The 27,350-nt window shown below is 41.9% G+C and overlaps 1 protein-coding gene across 1 annotated transcript in view; it reads left to right on the plus strand.

The window, feature by feature from the left end:
- MTTP (microsomal triglyceride transfer protein) overlaps positions 1 to 12,974 on the plus strand; it is a 38,075-nt gene extending 25,101 nt beyond the window's left edge. Inside the window, exons 15-18 of the mRNA XM_074950664.1 lie at positions 231 to 458; positions 8,039 to 8,163; positions 10,073 to 10,243; positions 11,318 to 12,974. Of these exons, the coding sequence (XP_074806765.1) occupies positions 231 to 458; positions 8,039 to 8,163; positions 10,073 to 10,243; positions 11,318 to 11,486 (693 nt within the window). The 3' untranslated portion in view covers positions 11,487 to 12,974. The remainder of the gene's footprint in view (positions 1 to 230; positions 459 to 8,038; positions 8,164 to 10,072; positions 10,244 to 11,317) is intronic.
- Positions 12,975 to 27,350: the final 14,376 nt, after the last annotated feature.

Here is a 27,350-nt window from a genome sequence, read left to right on the forward strand (position 1 = left end):
ACATCTAATTAATGGCAATAGCTGCTATGAGACTACTTTATTGTCTGTTTCTCCTACTGCTTTGAAACACTGTTATATTATGATCAGATGCTTTTTTCACTGAAAGTAAAATTTAAAAAAAAATTAAGTTAACTTTAAATTTCAACTCTTCTGTACTAGAAATCCTTGTAGTGTTTAAAATTCCAGATCGGGCACTTTGTCATGGATAGTGTCTCACTTTTGCCTTTTAGGTTGTGATTGAAGCTCAAGGCCTAGAAGCCATAATAGCTGCATCTGCTGATGAAGGCGAGGAAAACCTGGAGTCCTTTGCTGGCATGTCAGCAATCTTGTTTGATGTTCAACTCAGGCCCGTTACCTTTTTCCAGGGGTATGGAGATTTAATGTCTAAAATGTTCTCGGCAACTGGAGATCCTATGAATGTGGTGAAAGGACTTATCCTTCTGACAGATTACTCACAGGTACTAATATCTCATTCTAAACTTTTTTTGTTTCTCAGGTGGACACACACACACACACACTCTCTCTCTCTCCTAGTCCTGCTCCTCCAGACACATTAAATTAATCTGACAGTTTGCTCCACTTATTTGATACTGAAGAGTCTATAAGACTTTGCTTACTTTTCAATCGAAAGGGAAATTATATAGTGCATGAAATCAGAAGACAGGAAATCAGCCTGGATAGAAGAAAAAAAGAGTTAAGATAAAGGCTGCAAATACATATCACTCTAAAAAACCACTTTACTACTATAAAAAACAAACCAGTTCCCTGCGGAAAAACCCTGCAGCTTCCCAACATATACTCTCTAACCAGTTATTTTGTAATGTACAATTCCTATTAAAGTGGAGGGGTCACCAACAGCCATCTGTTTTTATAGCTCAGAAGTTATCCAGTGATCTGAGACCCATCTTGTTCATCTTGTCAAATGCTCAGCTAAGTTACCCAGGCTTGCATGCACCATATGATCTTCCTTAACTGCTCACTTTACAAGCTTAGTGCTAGCATTGTTCAGAATTTACTGTGAATGCACAGAGTGCAATTATCAAAGGCTCATAAGTCAGTGACATCAAAATGATCTGTCATCGAAAGTCAAAAAGGCTCTTCTCAGTAAACATTCTTCCCTCAACCAAATTGGCACCAGCGATGCTAAAAAAAAAAAGTTACAAGGTTTTTTCTTTGCGTGTGATGGGGCGAGTGTTTTTCACTGTCCTTGTATTGCCAGGCCACTGAGTTATATTTGGTCAAACTTTCCCAAACAATTCCTCTTCAGGTGGAAATCACCAAAGGTGAAGGGTTCAGACATTATAACCATCTGAAAACAGGGATTTAAAGTTGAAGCTATTATTCAACTTGAGATGTAGTTGTCACTCCTGTGCCGACGATAGCACTGCAGATAATCTTTGCATCTTTAACCAACACCATATGCACTAAACCTAGCTTCAGATATGGAACAACCATGCATCTGAGTAGCACAAATCTAGACACTTAACCTAGAGCGAAGAGGCAGCATGTGGACTATTTTTTCTGTTCTGCTTAAATACAGATATGTGGAACTGGGAAATCTAATGGTAGAACTCAACCTATAGAAGAACTGTAGGCTCCAGTTTTATGCCAAAGCAGTACTGTATTGGATTACTGGGCAAGCATGGTGCAAACAGCTCCCAGTGCAAAAGTTCAGAGAGGCTCCAGCCATGGATCTTCTCACTTCATAGAATCTCATTTATCTCCCCTACTTTTTGGTGGTGGAGAATGTCAAACTGTTCAAAGACAGTCTGACTAACACTGTACCCTTAAAAAGAAAAGGAGTACTAGTGGCACCTTAGAGACTAACCAATTTATTTGAGCATAAGCTTTCGTGAGCTACAGCTCATTTCATCGGATGCATGAAGTGAGCTGTAGCTCATGAAAGCTTATGCTCAAATAAATTGGTTAGTCTCTAAGGTGCCACTAGTACTCCTTTTCTTTTTGCGAATACAGACTAACACAATACCAACCAGAAATAATCCTGAGCACCAAGTCTTCTGCAGCAGAGGATTGGCATTTGCATTTGAAATCAAGCACAGCCACTTTTAAATGGTTCTGTCAGCTAAGAGTTTCACACCCAGTGCACAAACTGTGAACTAAAGTTCACTGAGAAAACGGGTTGGGTTCTAACAAGATTACATGCCAGAGGTCCAGCTAACAGACAGCGTGTCAGTGACTTATTTTACAAACTGGCAGGTGGGAAACATGATCAGACCTTTATGTTCTCAAGCTCAGATCACATAAAGGCCGTGTTTCCAGAACTAAATCTTTCCAACTGCCATGCATGCACAAAGCTCCCTAAATATTCTGGCAGAATCACTTGGCTAGGCACCCTGAGAACTCTGCCAGCCAGCGGATTCCAGACTCCTTAACTTCGGACAACCTAGTAAGAGTGCAGGGCACGCCAGTGTTGGAGCTGCATGCCATCCCTCACAACAGCAGGGCATATCATTTGAGGTCAGTCACTGAAATTCAGGGAGCCTTGGCAATGGAAGCTCTGTAACAGCACAGTGAGCAGATGGGATCACTCTCTGCTTTCTCTTTTGTGTCACTGACCGCACAGTTGCTGCTCAAGCAAGCTAGGTTCCAGGTAGCAGATACCTCAATTGATCCTTCCTAGCCAGGAAATCACCGGATCCTTTTAAGCTCCATCCACACAGGGTCCTCAACTGGTTTACAACACTGTTCACCAAAAAAAAAAAAAAAAAGCTTCAGGCTAAACTATTTTTTTTCTCATAGATTCATAGATATTTAGGTCAGAAGGGACCATTATGATCATCTAGTCCGACCTCCTGCACAACGCAGGTCACAGAATCTCATCCACCCACTCCTGCGATAAACCTCTCACCTATGTCTGAGCTATGGAAGTCCTCAAATCGTGGTTTAAAGACTTCAAGGAGCAGAGAATCCTCCAGCAAGTGACTGAGACTAGTTTTAACAATCATGTTTTAAGATTAGAAACAGCCTTCACATTGGTTTGCCACTTCCATATAGGCCCACTATACTGTGTTATAAACATCTTCACCTGAAGTGCCTTTGAACTGTGCTTAGAACTAGAACTCTATCAGGAAACAATGTAAACAGAAGTGTAGATGGAGCCTTAATTGAATGGTAAGACTGGCATTTAAGAATCTAGATCTGAGAGAAGAAAAGAGTCACTCCCTGCACTTGTGCTGATGCCATTGCACCAATAGCCACGATTCACGTAGCTTCTTACCCATGGTTTTTGCTTCCAGGGCACTAACTCTGTTTCCTGGGCCAGCCTGGAGAGTGGCACACAACTATATGGCTTTATAAAAGAGTTTATAAAACCATCCTGACCAACAGTATGGCTTTATAAAAGAGTTTATAACATTGTTCATCCTTCTCTACAGTGCCCAGTGGTCAGTTACCTGCTAGCCCCATCCACAGTGAGTCATGGCTTGGGGCAATATTGTTTCAGCACAGACAGGGAACAAATGTGTAACAGTAAAGGATGTAGATAGCACAGTTGCTATCCTATTTATAGGAGGATGACTTGAAAGCTGAAAGGAGGAATTTAAAACTGGCCAATTAAACTTTTGAAAACTAATTTCAGAATATTCTATTTTACAGGGACTCTTGAAACAGTATATTCTGTTGTTTTTTTTAAAGTGCTTCAGAACTGTTATAAAGGTTTTTCTTCTCTTTTGTTCATCTTTATATGGATCACTTCAAGTCGTAATTGCTCCACTGCTAACTGACTAAACAGGTGAAAAGTGAAATTGACTACACACAAAGTGTTGTCAAATATACAACATAAAAATACCTGGAAAAATAGTTTTCTTTCACTAGCTCCTTTCAGCTGTAGTAATCATTACTATAGTCAACAGCATTCTCAGACAGATGTGAATTCTAAGTTGATGATGTCCCTTTAAACTCCTGCTCCTGCCCATTACCCATGATGCAATGTTTTTGTGAGAGAGGATATTCCAAAAATCCACGAACAAATATCCTCAGGGTATCCCCTATGCATCTATTACCACCTTTCCCAACTTGGTTCAAAGGTTAAGAGTGACAGGGTGGCAAATCATAGTCCCCTTCATAAAAGAAACGCCTCTCACGGAATTATTTTTGAGCCCCCAAAGACACCTGCATTAACGCTCCGGGGTGTAGGAACAATATTTTTCTCGGTATCGCACCTGCCAGAAGAGCAGAGAAACTGAATATTTTATGAGGTCAAAGCAGCCATTTGAAAACCAGACCCCCCCCCCCAAATAAGTGCCTTTTTCAGCCCTGCCGTTTGCGTTCCATTCCAGGAGTATAGTACGTAGTGGGGCTTTGTTGAAATGTGGTCTACTTCAGCATTTTGAATCAGTACCAAGACATTGATCCCAGTTTTTCATATCATGTCTTCTGTTACAAAGGACGCTGTTAAGCTTTAAATAGAAAGGCAAAGGAAAGGAGCGCCTCTAAAAGGCCAACTCCATTGACTTTAATGGGATTTGCACATGTTTAGCTGAGGATAGAATTCAGCCCTGGAGTAAGTAATGGATGATCAGGTCAACTTTGTCTTCAAGTCTCATAAAAACATTAAACATAGAGACATGGGTGTTCATGATATATTCTTTGAGTTTTAATGGCAAATTTAACTTAACTATTGCAGCCTCTGACGTCCTAAATAATCACATCCACAGTAACTGTTAAATTTAATAATTCAGCCTTTGCAAATTGATTCCTCATTCAAATATTTAAGTGCAATTTGACATGCATCTCAAAAAATCTGCTGCCCTGTTTGTGCACAAATGACTTTCAGAATGCATGCTATTACACCCTCACATACATTCAGTTATAGTCCAGTCTGGTTCTAATTTTTAAAAGAGAGGCATGGAATGTCTCCAGATCCAAATAAGCCAGGCATTTTTAATTAGCTACCATGGGTGAAATCTGGGACCATTAAAATCAATGGCAAAATTCCCTTTCGTTTCAGGGTGGCCAGGATTTCACACAATGACTTTAACTAGATAACAAGAAAACAGGACAACAACATGTGATCAGGCTAGTGAGGGGCATCCTTGTTTATAAGCTACATCCAAGCCCACTGCATTCTTAGGTTAAATCTCCAGCCCACTCCAGTTGCAACTGACTGCCAAGTGACAAGCCGATTGAACTCTGCTCCACAGAATGATTCAGACCTTAAAAGGTGAAGTAACCAGATACAGTCACCACATTTCTCCAGGCTCCATATGCTGTGAGGGGAAGGTTTTAAGACCCTCCCCGCAATCAACTCTTTAAGCACCAGCCCCTGCTGATTGAGTTGGGGAGGGAACCTACAAGCTTGTTCCGCAGGAGACAGCAGGGCTGCTGAGCAGCTAGCAAGGGAAGGACATAGAGAGATCCCTTTGTCCAGCCTAGGAATGCAAGGGGGGTAGAAGCATCAAACACTCCTGCATGCTGCAGTAATACAGGGAACAATATAGGAGCAGAGGTACTGGCAGAGGGAGGGACCCCTGTGGGGATCGGGGAGGACAAGTATCCCCATCCCAAAGAGCCCTGGTCACAGGGGAAACGGAGAAAGAGAGCAGCAGATTTCACTAAGAATAGACACCAGCTTGTGTGTACATCCTCCACTGGCCAGCCCCTCACACACACGCCACTAGCCCTGCTCAGTGTGAGGGAATTCATCTCACTAGGACAACAGGGGTGAAAGATGGGCTGGCCAGCCACAGGCCCCTCTTCCCTCAACAGTGAGGGGAGACAGGCCCTCTGCCTGAATGGAGGGGAATGGGAAGCCAGCTCCCATTGTATTAAAAGGGGCTGCTCCCATTCTCATTTCTCCTGTGACTGTTCCTCCAGGCAGAGTGCCCATCTGCCCATGCCCCACACCTGCTATTTCCTTCAGATGCAAAGGGAACATAGGCTCCTGCCCCCACCATTAGTGCTGGTGTTTTTTGGAGGAGGGTGTAGCTTGATCCTGCTTCTTCAAGCCCCAGAAGGAATGGAGGAGCCTACGGTCTTTATACCCAACCCAGTGGCTTCTGAGTATGTCTACAATGCAATAAAACAACCGCGGCTAGCCCGTGTTAGCTGACTACAGCTCATGGGGCTTGGGCTGTGGGGCTATAAAATTGCAGTGTAGGCATTTGGGCTGCAATTTTATAACTCCACAGCCCGAGCCAGCTGATGTGGGCCAGCCACAGGTGAGTTATTGCAGTGCAGACGTACCATCAGATGCCTGGCTGCCGCCTGCTGCTGCCACAAGGGAGGCCTAGGCTGCCTGTCAGACATCAATAGCTGGAGAGAGGTGCTCCGGGGGCCATTTTTAAAAATTAAAAATGTACTGGGCAATCACTATCTTCTCCCAAGTGAGGCTCAGAGTGCTGCTTTAATTCACTAATTCTACATCAGGTAGAAACTCATCATTTTTAGAGCTCAGAAGACCAACAAAACCATTTTTTGCTGGAAAATGCAGGTCCCTCAAAATCAGAATGCTTTGCAAAATCCCTGTTGATTTCACCCACATTTTGTTTTGGTGAAAACAAAAACATTTGACAATATCAAAATGTCCCATTTTGACATTTTTCAGAATAAACCTTTTGGGGTTGGTTTTTTTGTGAAATATTTTAATTTTTTTTTTAACAAAGTATAAAACAAAACAAAACATTTTGATTGATCCAACTCCCCCCCACTGCGCAAATTTACCTTATTGGAGAATTTTGAAATTTTTGTTTCATTCCAATTCAAAATGAAGCCAAATTTAAAAATCCTTCATGAAATGTAATTATCCTCTGCACAGCTCTGATCTGCATCTTAACTGTACAGAAGGTGAACTGAGGAGAGAGAGATTAAAAACCTTATCCAAAGCCCACTGAAGTCAATTAGAATCTTTTTATTGACTTCAGTGGGCTCAGGATCAGGCCCTAAGGGACTTGACCAAGGCCATAGAGGGAGTCAGTGTCAGAGCCAGGATTAGAGGTGGGGGTTCCTGTCTCCCTGGTCTGTGCTCAGTGCACTAAACTGTACCTCTCTCCCCACCGATGGTGTTCCATGGACCTTAGCAATAAGTTTGATTTACTGATTAGTGCCAGCCACTGACACTGCAAAGTTGGGGCTGGGAGTGGGGGGTGTTATGGCCTAAATCAACCTTTTTCAAACTGAAATGTACTTTTAAAAAAATTAATTAGACTGTCTAGTTTTCAGGTGAGTGGGGCAGTTATATAAGGCAAATCAGATTACCCAGTGCTGTGAACTTTAAAAACTTGGCTGACTCTCAAAATTCAAACGTAACGAGCTGCTGTGAGGCTGAGCGATTATCACTTCCGAAACTGACTCCAGGCAATGCATTTCCAGTCCAGCTGTAAAGGTTTCAAGCAGCCATAAGCATGCCCAATGCTGGCAAAAAGTGCATTGACAGCAAAATATCAAAGGCAATTTGTATTTGTGGTAGCCACGTGATTCTTCAGATCAAATCCCTCCACTATAGTTCTGTATCATTCTCGATGGTCCTGCTGGGCAACAGTGGGTATTTTATTGCCATTATGGGGTAAGATTCTGCACTGGGTGCTCCCAACTGGCAGGCTCATCCAAGACAAACTAAGAGTAAGAAGAAAAGGAGGACTTGTGGCACCTTAGAGACTAACAAATTTATTTGAGCATAAGCTTTCGTGAGCTACAGCTCACATCATCGGATGAATTCCTCTGTGGTTTTCCTGGGAAGTGCAGGCCTGTGTGGTAGCTCTGTCACACTTTGCAAGAAGGGGGCAGGATGCTCCCTGTTCTGCACCTGACCAGTAATGCTGTATCGTGGGTGGAGTGGGAGGAAGGACACACTTGGGGTCCCAGTCTTATCTCCTTTTCATAAAGGTGCTGGGCAAGAGCAGAGGATATGCTCTGCAGTGAAGTTCTGTCCATCCCCATCCACAAGGATGGAAGAGGATAGAGGGGAGCTCCATATGCTTCCTCCCCACTTGAACAGTCCTCAAAGAAAAAAGAAAATGAACACCGTTTTGATCTGCATTTAGCAAAATGGAGTGTGATCTCTGCTTTTTTATGCTTTCAGGTCATTCAGTTACAGTCTGGGCTGAAGGCCAGTGCAGAGTTCCAGGGTGGTCTGGCCATTGACATTTCAGGTGGAATGGAGTTCAGTCTTTGGTACAGAGAATCCAAAACCAGTGTTAAGAACCGGTGAGATACTTAAAGTGCACGCTGTAACGTTATACTCTGAAAGACGAAAAATGTAAAATGAGCTGGTCTATTTTGAGGCTTTCAAAACAGAAGCAACCTTGCATTTTCTTTAAAATTAAGGGACAGTTATATTAAACGCCTTTTAAAATTAGATTAGCATTTCAGGGGGAAAATAATGTGGCAATAAGTATGTTGTCTGTTTGAAAATGCCAGTGAAAGAAAAGATACAAAAACAAATCACCTTTAACCTATTATAGAAAATCTGAATGAACGTTATTGCTTCAAAGGCTACATTCTGCCCTTTTTTAGACTGAGACAGCTCCACCGGTCTCCGTGAGACTGTATCAGTGGATCTGAGAACCGAACTTGACCCCAGGTCTTCAAAGAGATATAAATACACTGGGTAAATTTTTCCAAAGCGCCTACATGATTTAGGAACCTATGTCCCATTTTCAGAAATGACAGATACTTAAGCCTCATTGAAAGTCAGTGGGAGTTAGGCCCTTAGGTGCCTCAATTACTTTTGAAAATGTTACCTCCCTAATTAATTAGTTAATCCTCACCTGTGAAATAATTACCATCACTTTAAAGTGAAGGAAAGAGGCAAAGAGATCAAGTAATTTACCCAATATACAGCAAATCAGTGTCAGAATAAGGATTAAAATGCAGGAGTTCCTTGCTTCCAAACTCATGTCTGACCTGATAGATTACGCTGCCTCTTTAGAACTTGAGAGTGGATTTGATATTACTGGATCTGTAACTTGAAGCAGTACTGCAGAAGTGACTCACTCAATCTTGACCAGAAGTAAGAATGTGGCCTCTCTTGGAAGAATTACATCTTTAGCCCTCTGAATGGAAACTGGAATTATGAGACGCTGGTCTCCAAAGGGGGTAGAAAAGGTGTCTGCCCATGCAAGGTGCCGAGCATCTCCTGTAGGATGCTGAGCACCCTCATGTTGTGTTGACTTCCATGGGCATTTTGGATGTGCGAGAAAAGCATGATGAAGCCCAAAAGGGGTGGTGTTTGAGAGAAGAGTGAAAATGGGCAAGGTTGTTAATGTTAACTTATGATTTATTGAACAAGATCTAAATACAACTTGCTTTCAGGTAGTGTGTTTTACATTAATGAAATTAATAATGACTGTCAATAATAGATTTAGGCTCACCTTACTGATTTTACCAGCTTTGAATGGCAAGGATCCTTCTCCTAGATAGTGAGTGAAGCTTACCCATCCATATAGTATGGTTCTTGACTGGAGACCAATAAAGCAATGACAAAATAGATGTCAGCGCTCTCAAAGATAACCCTGAAACAGAGACTTCCTAGTGTAAGTGGGTGCATCTCCACTGGTCCTATTTCCACCAGGTCTGAGTTTCACTCCCCGACAGTGATGTTTTGTAAGTTCTTAAAGCCCTGGACAGCTTTGTCAAAAATGCCAGTGAGCAAAGACTTTGGGTCTGATTTGCCAGAGACACCTGGTGTAGTCATTTGCACCAGAACAAAGTGAGTATAAAATACTACCAAATCAACAGGGTAGTATTTTACATCTCTCTTTTCCTCAGGTAGATAACTAAAGGAGGCCCTTTGAGGAATCAACCCTGGACATCACAACAGCCTACACACCATGCTTTTGCAGCAAGCGCCAGTCATAAAGGATGCATGTTCCAAAGAGCGTATAATTCACCCAACATTAATGGCTGTTTTCATCTCTCTGCGTGTGTGTGTGCATGCATACGTGCACAATCCCCAGTGGTGTCAACTGAAGTTCTCTAGCTACACTTACATGAGAACAAACTCTAAGAGAATAGTCAGTATTATACTTTTCAAGTGTTAGAACTATTTGCAGTTTAACCTCCTGTTTGTTTCTGAGCCCTGTTAATAATAAATTCTAATATCTGAATTTACTAGGGGAGCCCTGGTGGTAGCTGGTAACATCTTTGTCGATTCCTTCTTTGTGAAGGCTGGTATGGAAACCAGTTTTGAAACAGAGGCAACACTAAACTTCATCTCCACAGTGCAGTTTTCAGAATATCCATTTTTAGTTTGCATGCAGATGGACAATATTGAATCTCCATTCAGGTAAGAAATAAAAACACTATCTGAGATTTCCAATTAACCATTTGGGGACTCCAAAACTTTTTTCCCCTCCATGTGTTCTATGTTCACAAACATGAGGGATTAAAAACAGAGACTAGATTTAAGCGTAGTACAAGCAAGTGCAGTGCAAGATCACTCTCACACACATATGTCTCTGCTAATGCCATTCATCCCTGATGTACAACATGCCAGAAATGTGGATAAATGTTTAGTAGGGACTTTGACAACCACCACTGCACTTGCTTTGATTTCTCATTTTTGTTAGATTTTCCACCCAGCTTTTAGAAGTAAAAACCAAGTGAAATAACCCACTAAATTACCCTAACATGTCATCATTATAGATGGTGAAAAAACCTGAGAGTCAAACAAAGAAGCACCACCAGCAATGTCTATCCTCTGTTCATTAGGCCAGTGACGGTGCAGTGCTTAGCTGTAAAGGACTTGAGCCTGCAAGGTTGCCTTTATGACTTACTGGTTCCTGATGCTTGTGAAATTAGCCAGAATATTTAGCGCTCAGCTCAATTATCATGCTCTGTAATAGATACAGTACTTCAATATGTTTGGAAATATTTTTTTGACTAGAGTCAGTTTTCCACCTTGAAATTTAAAATAACTATACAATAAAGTAAAAGATGTTTTCCAATGGGCAAGTGGTAGCACTGCATTCCCTTGTAAGAGGCCTAGGTTTGCTTTTTGGTCTTGGTCCGCTAAGAATTGCTACAGATCTGCTAAGAATTGAGAATGGTCTGTGACAGCATTCTCTGTCCCTGTGAGAAAGGCTTCCATTCAGTGCTTCTTGGCCCGAGGACAACGTGTACAGTGATTGGCCCAATAGATGGGAATTTCCTAAAGCTCTCCCAGGAATCCCATCTCTCTGAAAATACGGTATTAGTTGTACTGATAGATATGTATGCTGATTATATATACAAACCACTAATCCCATTGAAACCAATCAATCAGGCATGGATGTGGTATGCCCCTACCTAGATTCACATGTATGGGTGCAGATTTTATATCAGTTTTGCTATACTAGATAACAATGTTGTGTCTTTGCAGGCAATATGTGACTAAATACGAAAGCCTGCCATCTGGCAAACGGTACACCTCTCGGAAAGGAAAAGTCAAACTGCTGGCAGGTTCTGAATACCCTCTCCATCAAGAGAACTCCAACATGTGCAGAAAGGTTTTCAGCACTCAGTCGGACTCCTCTGACAGCTGGTTTTGAAATGGGCACCTGTTCTTTCATTTTACTGAATCCGTGGCCCCCTGAGTGACTTAGGCGTCCATGTACTGTACTAGCTCAGCCCCGATCCTGCACTGTTGAAATCAGTGGGAAGTTTGTCATTGAATTCCAACAGGCCCAGGATCAAACTCTTATTATGTGCAGAGTGTTTACATATTTACGTATATTTAAGACTTTTATAAAAAGCTAAGAAAAAAACAAAAAACAATTTGGAGGCAACCCATTCACTCCCCCTCAGGAGGTATGATCTGTAATTTTTTTTTTCAATAGCAGAAAGACATTCATATTTTTCTCAAAGTGGGAATACAGAAGCCCATGCTTCTGATTTTCAGTAAGAACAATTATGCTGTAGAAAGAATGATTATTTATAAATACATTTAGAGGCAGCCATTTGTTAAAAAACTAACCAGTTCTCATTTAAATACACAGCAGCAGCATTCTAAGAAGGACCATTAATTCTTGGTCGCTTACGGCTGTCTGTCTGTTTAATCAAAAGCAGGGTGTATTTTTACAATTTTTTTAGAGCCTTAGTCTCATAAGTATTATCTGTCTTTTTTTATAGAGTGCCATGGTTAGACATGTTTGATTAAAATTTAGGATGAAATTTTCAAGAGTGCTCCGCATTTGCCTAACTCTTTTCTCACTGACATAAATTGAAAATGCCTCTTGACTTCAATGGAAGCAAAGTTAAGCCAATGCTGATCATGTCTGACGAGCCCACTCTGAAACTTCATGTAACTATGGGGCATCAAAGCACGCACATTTCTAGAGATGAGCACTCACTGTAGCAACAGTGTGAAATATGATTAGTTTTAAAGACTTGAAAATGAGTTGTGAATGCACCATCTAGCAGGTCCTGTAAGGACAGAGAAAATTCTAGTATTCTCCTCTATGGGAGATTACTTATTTAGACTAAAAGAGGAGCCTAAGTTATCATTACTCACACAAGTAGTTCTATTGAAATCAATAGTACTACTCAGGGCAGTAAGGATCATTTGTGTGAGTAAGGGTTTTACAGGATCAGGACCAACCTTGGCTGGAAAAAACCCTGTATTTATTAATCATTTTGCAGTTATTACAATGTAATAAACAAACAAATATCTCCCATCACAGAACATATTACTTTCCCATTCTTTTGATCCCTCAAGTGATCCACATTATTTGTAATTCCATGCGACAGGGTGTCTAGTGTAAGTGCTGGGCTCAAATAACCTTGGATAAGTTGCATTTCAGAAAATGAAATCTGGCAGAAAAAGCTTTTGGATTGTCTCACATACCTACACCCCCAACCCCAAAATCCTTATCCTGATATAAAACTGCCAGTCTGTTCAACACAAACAGCTAATCTGTTTGTTTTAGAATTATAAACAGGAACTTATGGGTTGATTACTGTATTTCCCAAATACACCGTTGATGCAAAAGCACATTTTTTGCCAGAGCCTAAAAATAAAATGGGGCAAAATAAAATAAACAAAAATCCTTCTTTCACTCTTGGTTTTGGTTTGTTATTTTTGTGTTTTGGGTAGTTTTATTCTCTAAGGGGTGGTAATTGGGGGACACTTACCTCTTGAGTTCCTTCTGCTTCTGCATGCAGTACTGCAGGCCCTTTCCTGCTCCTGGCACCCCTTGTAGATTGTCAGCCTATTCTGAGGGTGGGGAATCATACCTCTCCAGCGATGCAGAATGCTGAAAGCCTGTCTTTATTCCTTACCGGCAAAGACATTATAAGGCTTGCGTTGTGATGTCACAGTTATTATAGCAATAATGTCACACTGGAAACACAGATATATCACTTCATTCAGGATTCAAACAGAAAGATAAGTTAGTTTGTGAATGGGAACAATCTTCAACACCAGCACCAGAAATCTTGAAAGATACTAGCAAAATCAATTACAATTGGTATGACTGTTCTTTTCCCAGTATGCTAATGTCAACTGGAACTTGACTTGAGCTGAATTCAGTTTGAACAGATGCAAATCACATTTCTGTGCAACATACTGAATATCCGATGATAATTTTTTAAAAGTTGTAAGTAAAGTCAAATTAGGGAAAAATAACCCCAAACACAACCCACATGTATTCATAATACGGGTTGTGACCAGCTTCCATTATATAGCCCTGTTTTAATTCCATTACATCTTTGGCTTGGAAAATTGGTTTGGTCTGAAAATTGGCATGGTTACTCTGAAGGTCAAGATGATGGAGTCTGGAAAGTTTAAAGAAATTTTGTCAAACTATTTTACACTGTAAGTTTGTGGCAGTGCTGGAAACAGAGATCTTATCTCTGGAGTGGTAGCCCCATCCCTAATCCACTAGATCACAATACCTTTTATACCAGTGGTTTCCAACCTTTTTCATTTGCGGACCCCTATGAATTTTCAAATATAGGTGTGGACCCCTTTGGAAATCTTAGACATAGTCTGTGGACCCCCAGGGGTCTGCAGACCACAGGTTGAAAACCACAACTTTATACAAATTGCTTCAACCAGTTGTGTAATTGGGATATTAAGATGTACTCACCTTTGTAAAGTGGTTAGCAACCCAGAGATGAAAATGCACTACGTGGCCAGTACAGTAATTTTGCCAGCAAAGCTGTGGGGGAGACAGATCCTAGCTGTACTGTGAGACTCCTCAGAGTCTCTCAGTCATACACATTCCCTCTTTCTTTCCTGCAGCTCCCTACCAATAAGGCTCTGAACACCACCTTCTCCCCAAATATTCCTTCTCTCTCCCACCAAACCCCCACTCCCAAACCTGCTGCTCCCCATATACCCAAGACTCCCCCAAGCTGTCTCCCAGCTCAGCTTCCCTTCTCAAGGCTCTCTCCGAGTCTGTGCCCTCCTCCCAGCTCTTCTGCCTCCAGTGTCTCTTCTGAGGCTTCCCACCCACAGCTCCCCTCCCACAAGGTACCCCTTTAAGCCTGGGTCTTTTTCTTAAGACCGCCACTGGGGTTGTGTCTCCCCACAAGTCCCCTCCCCAAGGGCTCCCCTCAAGTCTTGGTCCCCCAACTCAAAACATCCCTTGAAGCTATGTCCTTTCCCCAACTCCCCTCCCAAACGTCCCCTAGAGCATGGATCCCTGCCCCCAAACACCCCCAGCTATAAAAGAGCTAGGTATTAATTATGAATATTGTGACTCCACAAGATCCCCCCACAATACTGTGTACAGTCCAGTGCCCACCCGCTACAGTTCCAATTCCCCTATCAGACCTGAACCTCCTTCACAGAGGAAGAGCTGCTGCTAAGACTCAGTGTCTTCTCCAGAACCAACAGGGACAGAACGACCCCTGAGGGCAAGAGGCTGTAGCTGCCTCTTTACCCAGCTGATCAGCTGGTAAGGTGCAGTGAAAGTTCTGAGCTGCACTAAGCTACAGTCTCTGACTACTCCCTCCTCTTCCACCTGCTCTCCCCTCCAACTAGGGCTGAAAATTGGTTGTAAGTAGTATAGTGTCATTTTCTCCCCAAGCTCAAAGTTGAGATGGAAATGTCCCTTGTCCCTCCCTTAAAAGGACACCCGTGACTACGACCTAGTACAGGCGTTCTCAGTCTGGGTATCACAAACCTTCCTATCCTTCCCATATTGCTAAGAGGGAGGAGGATCCCAGGTAGATCAGAGGAGGACCTCATGAAGTTTTGGAATGTCCAAAGGGAGTCTCAGTATGGAAAAGGTTGAGGACCTAGTGTATTGGGCATTCGTGGCAGCACCACACGAGGTAGGTCTGACACGTACGTTGCTATAATTTTTAGCACTTTTAACCAGGAATCAGAATGTAGTTTGGCTGTGCTGCGTATGCATGGCTAATTAACTACCCAGTGAAACAGCATCCTGGCAGGTGTGACTGAATGAGACAGGGCTCTGCAAGAGCTAATATTATTGTGGCCAGTGTTGCTCACTCTTTAGACTAGTTATCTTGAGAATCATCCATCCCATTTATTCAAAATTTACTACACTGGGTCTTTATGTCCTACCAAAAAAACCCAAGAAACAAAAAAACACAAAAACCCGAGATATTAAAAAACCCCAGTAAATTCCCAAACACAAAATTTCAGCATAATGACTTGTTTAGGTTGCTAAATGATTAGACAAAGTTACCTATCAAGTCATTTATAAAACCCAAGCAACTAAATGCAAATAAATTAATAATACATATACACATTAACAATACAGCTTAAGCAGCCTCAAATGCAAATCCACACAGGACACATCCCATAAATCACTGACATTATTATTATTATACATTTTTCCTATTAAATCATCTCTTCAGCATTTCTCAAGAAACAATCATTATAAATGTTAATTGCAAAGAAATTGTCCTGTCAACTGATAAATATCTTAACTGATAAAGTTCCATAATTTACAGTATTCCATAAAGAAAATATTTAGATACCAATATCAAAATTAAAATAATATATTAAAATCCCAATAATCCAGGGGGCAGAGTTAAGGCTTTTGTGTTGTGACGAGAAAAGCTTTTCTTTTATAAGAATAATGCATTTATTACGTGGACAGTGTAAGTTTTAGGTTGTGCTTACCTACTCATTTTCCTGGTTTTAAGTGCTTTGATTTTGTAAATGATGTGTCAGGTAACTACACTGCTGTATTAGCAATCTTAATTGTTTTTAGAGAATGTTTTTTTTTTATTTCAATGTCTTATTATTGCTATTTATTATTATATGCAGTGTTGTAGCCATGGTGGTCCCAGACCTGAAGAAGAGCTCTGTGTAAGCTCGAAAACTTGTCTCTCACCAACGGAAGTTAGTTCAATAAAAGCTATTACCTCACCCACCTTGTCTCTCTATTATTTGTGTATTGCAGCACCTACAGATCAAATATGAGATCAGAGTGCTGTTGTGCTATGTATTCACACACACACACACACACACACACACACACACACTCTGTGATCAGCACAGGCAGACGCCATCACCCACTTAGAGCACCGCTGGCTTTTCAATGCAGGCTCGGAGCCCTAAGTGCTCCAGGCCATACAGGATGTCTGTGGTGGGTGTCCCAGACCAATGCCTAAACTACATGACCAGCCTCCCTCTCAAATATACAACTGTTAAGAACTTTTCCCATGCCCAGAGTTGGGGCACATGCTTGTAGGATTGGGCCCTTTGTATGGAAATGTAGCATACCACATGTCCTTTAAAAAAAAAAGTAATACTATTATAAAATGTTTTACGATAGTACAGGATCACCTCACTATTGCCACACAGCTGGAGAGCAAGGTACCCCCAACTACAATAATGCTAAGTTTTTCTACCCTTCATAAGAACATGCACAAGTTTGTTTACTGCGAGTAAGTCAGTCCCCCGAAGACACTCATATGATTGGGCTTTTTAAAAAAAATTACTCATCTTGCACGAGCATAGACTGAGAAAATCTATGCAGCTGCATTATTAAAAATAAGTCCTTTCAGATGGAACAACTGTCTCACTAGGTCAAGTTTTAGACTTCAACAACTTGGAGAGTGTCCCTTGAAATTAAATCAAATGGAGCTGTCAGCAAAAGAAAGCCTCTGAGGCCAGAGTTACTCCAAAAGTGATAAATGTCCTAATGGATACTACATGGTATCATTCCAGTGCACTTGTTTCTGAAGATATTTTACCCTAACAGCTGGACATAATGGGAATTCCTAAAGGGTTTTAGCCCAACAGCTGGGTAATAGAAGGTAATGGCTTACTTACACTGACTCCATAGTTACAGAAACAACAAAACTGACAATCTTCTAAAAATAAGGTGAACATAATACACTGCCTAAGCCCCCATTTGAAATAAAAACATACTTAGATACGATCAAAGCAAACATTTTCTACACTTATCAAATAATTTGGGGCTAGAAGATGATTTTTTAAAGTGTTTATTTTTATTAAGCCTTTGAAATCGTTACAAATCATTTTTCCAAATGACAAAATGTGGAAGTTAATAATACATTATTTCCTCTAGGCAGAATTGTGTGCATGAAGTATCAATTCCTATTAAGGAAAGTCCACAAAAGAGACCACTATAAACACAGCTAGTCAGGAAAAAAAACAACAAGCCATGATTAAATAGATTTTTTTAAACCATCTCCTTAAAATTCAAGTCTATTTTTAAAGCTATTTCTCATATAAAAACAAACACCTTGATAAAGGCTTTTCACCGCAGGCCTGATAGTACCTTCACGTACACATGGTGGAATACAAAAAAACCCCAATTGGTTTGGCAGTCACAGTTTCTCTAGAGGGAAACTCTACGCTGCATGAAATGAACATTTTAAAGGCCATGTGAACAGCTCAAAAAATTCAGGTGATCTTCTACTTTTTGGTGTATGTCACATCACAAATATACACATAAAACAAATGTAGATATTATTATATGGAAATAAAAATGTTTTTCAAGGAAGTTCTCTATTGAGGCAATAGGGTAACTCTGCATTTAGGACTCTGCCTCCTGTGACCAGTGTCTCCAGAGATATAAATTAGCATAGCTCCATTGATCGGATTTCACTGGGCCAGATCTTAAAGTGGTATAAAATTGCATAGCTCTACTGAGGTCAATAAGCTATGCCAATGAACCCTAGTCGAGCGTCTGGCCCAGGAGCAGAAATCCTAGAATTTCCCTGGCATTGTCAGGTGGAAATGTCGTGCTGTGCAAGCTTATTTGAAACAAGAGGGCATGCAAGTGATGGTTAGAACCTGGGGTTAGGGGTCAAGACTTGTGGGGTCTATTTCTGGCTCTGCCATTGATTCAGTGTGTGGCTGACATAAGTGTAAAAAGTGTCCCTTAGTTTTCAAAGCTGTCAACTAATTACAGATGACCAGCTTGAAATTTGAGACATGTAGGGTTTGATTCTCAGTGGTGCCGAGAGGCCACAGCTCCCATGGAAATCAATTGAAGTTGCAGGTGATCTATACCTCTGGGGAAAAAAACAGGGCTTAGCTGTATCAAGTTGGCCACCAAAGAGTAGTGGACTTAAAAAAAAAAAAAGGTCTAATTAGTCCAATAAAGACCAAATAATACCATTATTTGCATCCATGCAATCCCAAAGACGTGAGTTTTCAGAAGGGAGGTGAATTAAGTGAGATTGAACAGATGTAAATGAAGGCAGAATTTAAACATCAAATCTCTCAGAAGTCTTGTGCACCCCTCTCATGGTCTCTTTTCTTCTTTATATTCTTAAATCCCTCTCCTTTTAATGGACAGTTGGCATTGCTGTCGCTCATTCTACAGTTAGCAAGATCACTGAGCTGCCTTTTCAAAGACCAGCCCCACGTTTTCTATGTAAATCAGCAAACCGGAAGCACCCAAACTACACTACCATCACCTCCCCTGGCAAACCCCCTCACTCCTCCATGGCTTCACTTCTGTTGTTTTACTTCTCACAATTCCAAATGAAACATCAAGGTGAAAATTTTGAAGCTACTTGCAAGTAAATGAATGTAAGCAGCTCAAGAATTGTGTAAGTTACTTCAAGTGCAATTTTGAAAAATACACAGGTGGTTCACACTGAGATCTCTTTCTTTTTTTCAAATAAACTTTTCTTTCTAATAGATCTTTTTATGGATCAGCCCAAAAGGCACCACTCTTTCACTAAATTCACTTTAATAAGATAGATAGATAGATAGAGGAATAATCAAAAATTTTACAAATTTATCTATCTAGTCATTGGAATCCTCATTAACTGATCATTTGAAATTAATCAGTGACATAACATATTGTAGGATCAAGGCCTACTTTGGTAATTAGGTGATAGATGCCTTAGACTGGGGTGGGCAAACTTTTTGGGCCAAGGGCCACATCTGGGTGGGGAAATTGTATGCAGGGCCGGCGCAGGGGGCTGGGGTGCGGTGTGCAGGAACGGGCTCAGGGCATGGGACTGGGGCAGAGGAGGGGTGCGAGGTGTATGAGGGGGCTCAGGGAAGGGGTGCAGAGGGGTACAGACTGCAGGAGGGAGCTCAGGGCAGTGGGTTGGGGTGCAGGAGGGGTGCGGGGTGTGACAGGGGGCTCAGGGCAGGGAGTTGGGGTGCAGGAGAAGTGCGAGGTGCAGGGAGTTGGGGGGCAAGCCTACCTAAAGCGGCTCCGGGGTGGCAGCAGTGCGCACCGGGGCCAGAGCAGGCTCCCTGCCTGCCTGCCTGCCCTGGCCCCAGGAAGCGGCCAGCACCACCTCCCTGTGAAGCCCCCGGGGGGGGCGGGAAGCACTAGGCTCCAAGCGTTGCCCTTGCCGTGCCTCCAGGTACCTCCCCCAAAGCTCCCATTGGCTGCGGTTCCCGTTCCTGGCCAATCGGAGCTGCGGGGGGCGGTCCCTGGAGGCAAGGGCAACGCACAGAGCCCTCTGCTCCCCAGTCGCAGGGACATGGTGCCGGTCGCTTCTGAGAGTGGTGCGGGGCCTGCGGCACCACGGGGGGCAATCCCTTGGGCCGGATCCAAAACCCTGAAGAGCCGGATCCAGCCCGCAAGCCGTAATTTGCCCACCCGTGCCTTAGACATACTAGAACTAGATGGATTAGATACATAGGTCTTGCCAGACAAATTATTTACTCATTTATGATAATCCAGTTTTTTGGCAGTTATATTGCTTCCAAAACCATACAATACTTTCTTGCTTACTTTATGTCCTGATTGTTTGCTTGGAACAGACATCAGGTAGTTACCTCCTATTTCATTTCTAGTTTCATTTTTACCCTTTTGACGGACAGGTACAACTCCTCTATGTTTTCAGTTGTTCAGTACCTCTGTCACCATCTTCATTTGTTAAGAAATTATTCAGAGATTCCAGGATTTCCTCTACTAGTCCCTCAAAAATCAGATACATTTCATCAGAGCCTGTACTTGGTATAAATCTGTTTTTAATTTTGCCAGAAATTCTTGAATTTTTGTTCCATCACATTCTCCAGGTATAAGATTCCATGCTCTACAATCTCATTTGGCTGGAAAATTGTGCTCTTTGGGAATGACTGGAAGATCAGTCAAGTGCAACCTATACTTCCGATCTTTCTTTAGTAGAGACTTCAATTTAAAAGAGTTTCAAATTTTAAATTATTTTAAGATGTGGTAGAGTGTAGAATACTAAAGAATTGTACAGTTTTCATTGAAATTGCTCTAAGATTTCCAGTAACTTTCTCCTGGAGAAATCTCAGGGCTTCTTCTCAATCTAAACAGCTCTGAATAGTCTGTGCCTTTGTACAGCTGCACACTTGCTCCTTCTGAGCAGAGTCTGTGGCTCTCTCTTGATTCTTCTCCTACAGCTCAGGCCATTCTGTCTCCCCTATGGTGGCTCTTCGTGTAATCCCTGTCAGACTCCCTCAGGACTTTGGCCTGGAACCACAAAGGGACTTCAGCACGACAACACCCAGCATCATGATGCCTAGAAAATCATAGGAACAACACTGTGATCCACAAAGCCTGAGTTAGGTGCCTAGGGTGCCTGTACAACGAATGGAAAGAGATAGGCACCTTAGAATGGGATCCACAAAAGCCAGTATGCTAAGTGGAGAACCACCTATGCTAGCCAATGGGAGATCCCAATGAAAGGGGGTCTGAGCTCAGCCCTCTCACGGAGATAGTTCCCCAAGTCCAGGCTACAGGAAGGCACCTGTCTCTGTTTAGTGATCCACGAATGGGAAGCCTTCTCCAGGAGTAGGCAGCTTAGAGGCCTAAGCTATTCTTGTGGGAATGAATTAGGCACCTGCCTCACTCCACACAAAACCGGCTGCAGGAGATGGTCGTGCCCACCATATACCTAGTAGCCCAGTGGTTAGAGCACTCACCTGACATATGAGACACCCAGGTTTAGCTTCCCTTTCTACCTGGAAGGGAAAAAGAATCTGAATAAGGGTTTCACACTTAACATTAGAACGGCCCTTCTGGGTCAGACCAAAGTTCCATCTCGCCCAGTATCCTGTCTTCCAACAGTGGCCAATGCAGGTGCCCCAGAGGGAACGAACAGAGCAGTAATCATCGAGCGATGCAGCCCCTGTCGCCAATGCCCAGCTTCTGGCAAACAGAGGCTAAGGACCCCATCCCTGCCCACCCTGGCTAATAGCCATTGATGGACCTATCCACCATGAACTTATCTAGTTTTTTTTAACCCTGTTATACTTCTCAGGGAGGTGCTCAAACCACTGAGCTATGCGATATTCTGATGAGGGGCTCCCTCCATCTCTCCTGCTCAAGTTGTTTCACTGCAGATAAATAATGAAAGAGTGATTTGAGCAGGGGGACTAGCCCAGGGGTCTCCCACTCCCCAAATGGGAGCCCTAACCACTGGACTATAAAGTCATTCTCTCTCTTTCTCTCTAGTCCAACGACTGCTCCACTGTGGATATATTAAATAGTCATTGGCCAGAGAGGGAGTGAGAAAGCCTATCAGATCAGGCTATGCACTCGAGATCATGGGCGAGCACCCATCTTCTGTCGATCCATGGATCATTCTGAGGCTTAGGCAGGAGATAGGCATCCAGATGCCCAGAGCAAGGCAGAAATGTATATGCCCAGAGGCAAAAACTTAGGTGCCTACAGCGTTCGGCAGGAGGTTTGTGGATCACAGTGGAGCCTAAAACTGCGACTTGGGTTTAGATGCTAAATCCCTGCCCCCCTCCCCGCACTATATATTATCCCTGGGCAACCTAGTCTGTGGCTCACATGGCTCCAAGCAGTTATTTCTGTACCAAAGATTCACAAATTTCTCTGTCCATCCTGACCTTCCCCCTTCCATCCAGTCACATGTCTGGTTTTCTTAAGTATCAGGTGGGATATCTCGCACAAGCTGGCTAATACTGAACTAACTTTTCTTCACTGGTCCTCTCCCTGCCTTCTCCATTTTACTATTCTATTCAAGTTGTTTTTCAAGTTCATCACCAGAGGATCTGAGCACCAGTGCATTAAGTGACATGACTAATGTCACATCTGGTTTCTTCTTGCTCTAATCTTCTCGCCAGGGGGAGAATTGTGTGCCCAATGGAGTGTTTTGGTGATGGTGGGAGATTCTTGCTTTCTGTTAACACCATTTTCCCCCCCATCAGCCAGGGTGACAACTCTGCCTTTTCGTCCCTATGCATCCATGTTATCACCAAATTTCACTGGTTATTTTCTCCACATTTAAAAAAAAAATCTGACCCTTCCTTTCTGTCCCGCTGGATAAAATGTTTGTCCATTCCTTGATTATCTACTAGCCTTGAAATGCAAATCTCTCCCCTCTCTGATATCCCTGATTCCCATTCTCACTCCTCTCCAATCTCTCCAAGTTGCTGTAATTAAAATAAACTTCTGTGCCTGATGTTAGGACAGAATCATCCCTCTTTTAAACCTTCGACCAGCTTCTTCTCACTTTCCATATTAAACTCAAGCTTCTCATCTTCAGCGCTCTGCAAGACTCCCTTTGTTTATAGCTCTGATTTCTTTTTTTGTCTTAAATCCCCCTCTCAGTGCTTTCTTCTCTCAATAACTCTGGCTTCACTACTCCCCTCAAATCCTTCTCCCATTTTCATCTTCGTACCCTCTTCCATCCTGCCCTATACGTTTGGAACTCCTTCCCATTCTTGGTGGGTGGGCAAGGCTACCACCATTACTTTGTTCAAATTACCTAAAACTTATTCTTTCCACAAAGCTCTCCAATACTAACCTAAAAGTGTTGTCACCTTACTCGCTAAACAAGAAAAGATGGTTCACTCAAAGACAGAACCATTTCCTAGGCCTTCCAATACATTGTACCTCAGCTTTGTGCTGTCAGCTTAGATTTTAAACTGTTTAGGGCAGGGACCATATCTTTCTTTGTATCTCTTATAAAAGCACTCTGCCTGTTATTGGCATTTAACAAACACCACACTAAAATGTCCCATGGTTTAATCCAAATGCAGGTTCGGATTCAAAATTCCGAAGAACCCAAAATGTGAAAGATTAATATTTTAATGAACAAGCCACCTGGACCACAAGTCACCATTAAATTGTACTTGTTCCAAGAGAGAAACAGTGTTGCTATTTTTCATTCTTTTAAAGGTGAGTCTTGTAATATATGATGTTTGACTTAAAGTCCCAGATCCTGGAGATAACTGATTAGGTGAGAATATCAGCTTTCATTAAAAAAATTGTTTCAAGCCCACATGGTTACAAGAAAAGTTTGAAAATATGACCCATGTGCACCCTAAAACAAAACAAAAAGGAAAATAAAAAGACCTTTTTTTAAATAAAGTCTCGTGAATTTTAAACTAGCCTAATAATTTTTTGGTTCCTGACTCATTTTTTAACATTTGGGTTGGCAATACTGGAAAACAGCCCAACTTCCTTTGGGATATGCTGAACACAATGGAATAACAGAAGATTTAGCCCACTGATCATTCAAGCAATACCACTATATGCCAGCAAACTGATATGGCTTATGATCCTGGCCCAAAATTAGACAACTGAAACAACAGAGAATGACTGGAAAATAATTATGAATTTCACTAATCTGTGTATATAAAGAGGATATGTCATAAAGAGAGAAACTGACACGGCTCTTGTGATATCCAAAATCATATGTCAAATTTAATCAAAAACAATTTAAGGGATTTTTTGGGGATGAGGGGAAAGGGGTTGAAGAGATTTTTTTTAATCACCTGCCTTTCAACTGTATTATGGTTCGAGATAAACCTACTCATTACTAAAAGAAAAGGAGTACTTGTGGCACCTTAGAGACTAACCAATTTATTTGAGCATAAGCTTTCATGAGCTACAGCTCACTTCCGTAGGTCACGAAAGCTTATGCTCAAATAAATTGGTTAGTCTCTAAGGTGCCACAAGTACTCCTTTTCTTTTTGCGAATACAGACTAACACAGCTGTTACTCTGAAACTACTCATTACTAGTTAATCTGGAATGATTTTAGAAAACAACCTTCTAAAACTCCACTGCTAACTTCCTAATAATAACTGTTTAAATTTACCACATGCTGCTGCTGGGTGACCTGCATAAAGCCAGGCTGTCATCTTGTCTCTTGCTCTCTCAATTCAAAACATATTTCCTTTATCATTTAGCGAAAGACATTTAGGGGATTGGGAGGTTTTTGTAAATGGGCTGCTTTAAGCGAGATATCATTGTTGCTTATTTCCTTTGATAGAAATAGACACAATTATTATCCCTTACCCTCTCCCATTCTAATTCTGTACGTGCCTGTGTCATTGAAAAAGTGGCAGTCATTCTTTCATTCAGACACAGTTTACTTGCTATATGTAAGAACAGGTTTGGGCCTGATTTCCTTTCAAACTAGTGTAACTTCACAGATGTCAATGCAGCTACACCAGTAAAAAACAGGTGGGAGAAGACAATTCAGCCCATTAGTTTTTTTAAAAAAATTCAAGGTAGGAAGCATTTGTACTTTAAAAGCTCTCCTAAAAGGCAAATGTTTAAAGAGGAGCACTGTAACTGCTTGACAAAGGGTGATGTAGTATGCTAAACAGGAACAAGCAGAGAGCCCCAAATTTGCCAGGTGCCCAGTGTCATGAACGCCTATGAAAACCAACGTACCCCTCACCGGACTAGGGCCGTGAAGCGTATCATACATTCTAGCTCCTTTAAAGGGGGACTTTGAGCACTGTGAGTGTGTCTACACTGCAATTAGACACGCATGGCTGGCCCGTGCCACCTGACTCAGGCTAAGAGGCTGTTTAATCGTGGTGTAGACGTTTGGGCTCGGGCTGCAGCCTGAGCTGTGGAACCCTCCCGCCTTCCAGGGTCCTAGAGCCTTGACTCTAGCCCAAGCCAGAACATCTACACTGCAATTAAACAGCCTGTGAGCCTGGGCCCTGTGAGCCTGGGCCAACCAGGGGTTTTTAACTGCAGTGTAGACATAGCCTTAGACCTCAATCTCTCTCCTAGGGAAGTTAATGGGAAAATGCCAACTGACTTCAACGGGAGCTGAATCAGGCTCCTGATGACATACAGCAGGAGTCTTAGAATCCTGGGGTACCCATGAAAGAATACGAGTCTTTTCGCTGCTCATTTAGGGCCCGATCCAGTATTCATTGAAGTCAATGGCAAAGTTCACACAGACATTCATTAATGGTTCAGGATAAGGACCTTATTGGCCTGGCTCTGTGGAAACCAAGGGAGAGTTTTTCTTAGGCCAGTCAGTCAGTGCTTTTCATACTCTATTATAATGGAGTACTTTATCTTCGGACCTGATCGGGCACAACTGAAATCAATTGGAGTTTTGTTACGGACTTCAATGGGGACCAGAGATCTGCCCCTGGCTGTTCTCCTGATTACTTAAATAAATAAATGGCACAGTATTTTCTCCTTGATTTATATCCTGATCAAAAACCGGGGAAGTGCCTCAAAGGACCAAATTTTGCCCTGACTTATGCCACTTACACCTCTTCTAAAGTCAGTGGGGCTGTATAGAAAATAACTGGCCCAAAATATTACTGTTCCCACCAAATAGCCTTTCCATTGAAAAAAAATGTTTTTTCAATGCAGAAAGAGCCTCAGACTGCTGATGGGGAGAAATGACATCTTGCAGCATAGGAGCCTATGCAGCACCTTGCAGAATTGGGTCCACAGGGAAGCTGGATACTTTGCTATAGAGCAGATTTTCTCCAACTTATACTGCAAATCACTTCATAAGAAAATGTTCCTTTCACAGATCCCACCTATCCTATCCCTAGCCCCCATTAATTATGTGGCTCTCAAAATATCTGAGCCTGTGGACTACAAGAAAAGTAGACAGCTGGTTGGCCCATGAACCACATTATTAGAACCAATGCTGTAAAGTCGCACCCTAATTCAAATCACTGAGGAGTTCAGACAGGAAAATCATGTTCTGAATTTGCTTATTCCTACGAAGCTTTTATATTCTGACACAGCATTTTGAGATCCAAATTAAAAGTTCTTTTGAAAAGTACATTTTGGGGCTTGCTACATAGTGTAAACTTTCCTTTGGTTATTTGGTACTTTACATGTTAAATAATGTCATGGCATTATTATGGACAAATGTATTCAATTTCACAAAAACAAGGTCAAACAGTTTATACTTGTTTGCAATGTGTCTTTTACTGGAAAATACATTTCATTTGTCATAACATTCAAGAAAAACATACGCAAATGCTTGCCAATGAATTACAAACTTTGGTATTCAACGGTTTCAAACAGGCCATTCTCACATGATTCACATCTAATGAAATTTTCTCCTTGTGCAACACACAGTTAGTGCAATTCTCAGAGCTGTTTTGCTGTATTTTTTGTCCTTAAATTCCAAGCTCACAGCATTCTGTAATGTGATCACTTCAGACTTCAGCTAGGAACTTGCCACAATGTTGTCTAAGTTGAAAGCAATTTAAAGAGTCAAATTCTCTCCATTTATATATCTTCTCTTTTTCCACTGGCAGTAATCCATTGTCATTACAAAACCTTCACAACACTCTGCCTTTATCATTTACAGTGTAACCCACTATGCTCTAATCAAACATACCACTCACATTCTCTTCAACAATCATGGTCTTTACTTCATATTTGTGCTGTTCAATGTCTTAATACCGATGCATCTCCCCCCTCCCCCCGCCAAAAACAAACCAAAAAAAAGGATTCTCTTCCACATCAAGCACGTTTTAAAGCATTGTATGCATTCTCAGGTAGCCACGAGTTCATGGTAACTTCTAAGAAAAGGAATGACACTTTGGCCATCACCACTACATAGTAAACTCATCTTCAAATGCAGACAGAAAAACACACAACCCATAAATATACTTTTAAAATTATTCACCAAAGGGAATATGTATCAATAATTCTAAAAGAGTGAAATCCCCCCCCCCGCGCTGCAGATTAACACAAGGTCTATGCCTCTCGAGTCCCATTTAAGCCTTCAAGCAGGACGTGATTCAAAATCCACTGA

This window comes from Natator depressus, chromosome 4 (genome assembly GCF_965152275.1).
Source record: "Natator depressus isolate rNatDep1 chromosome 4, rNatDep2.hap1, whole genome shotgun sequence".
In the NCBI taxonomy this organism is placed as follows: Eukaryota; Metazoa; Chordata; order Testudines; family Cheloniidae; genus Natator; species Natator depressus.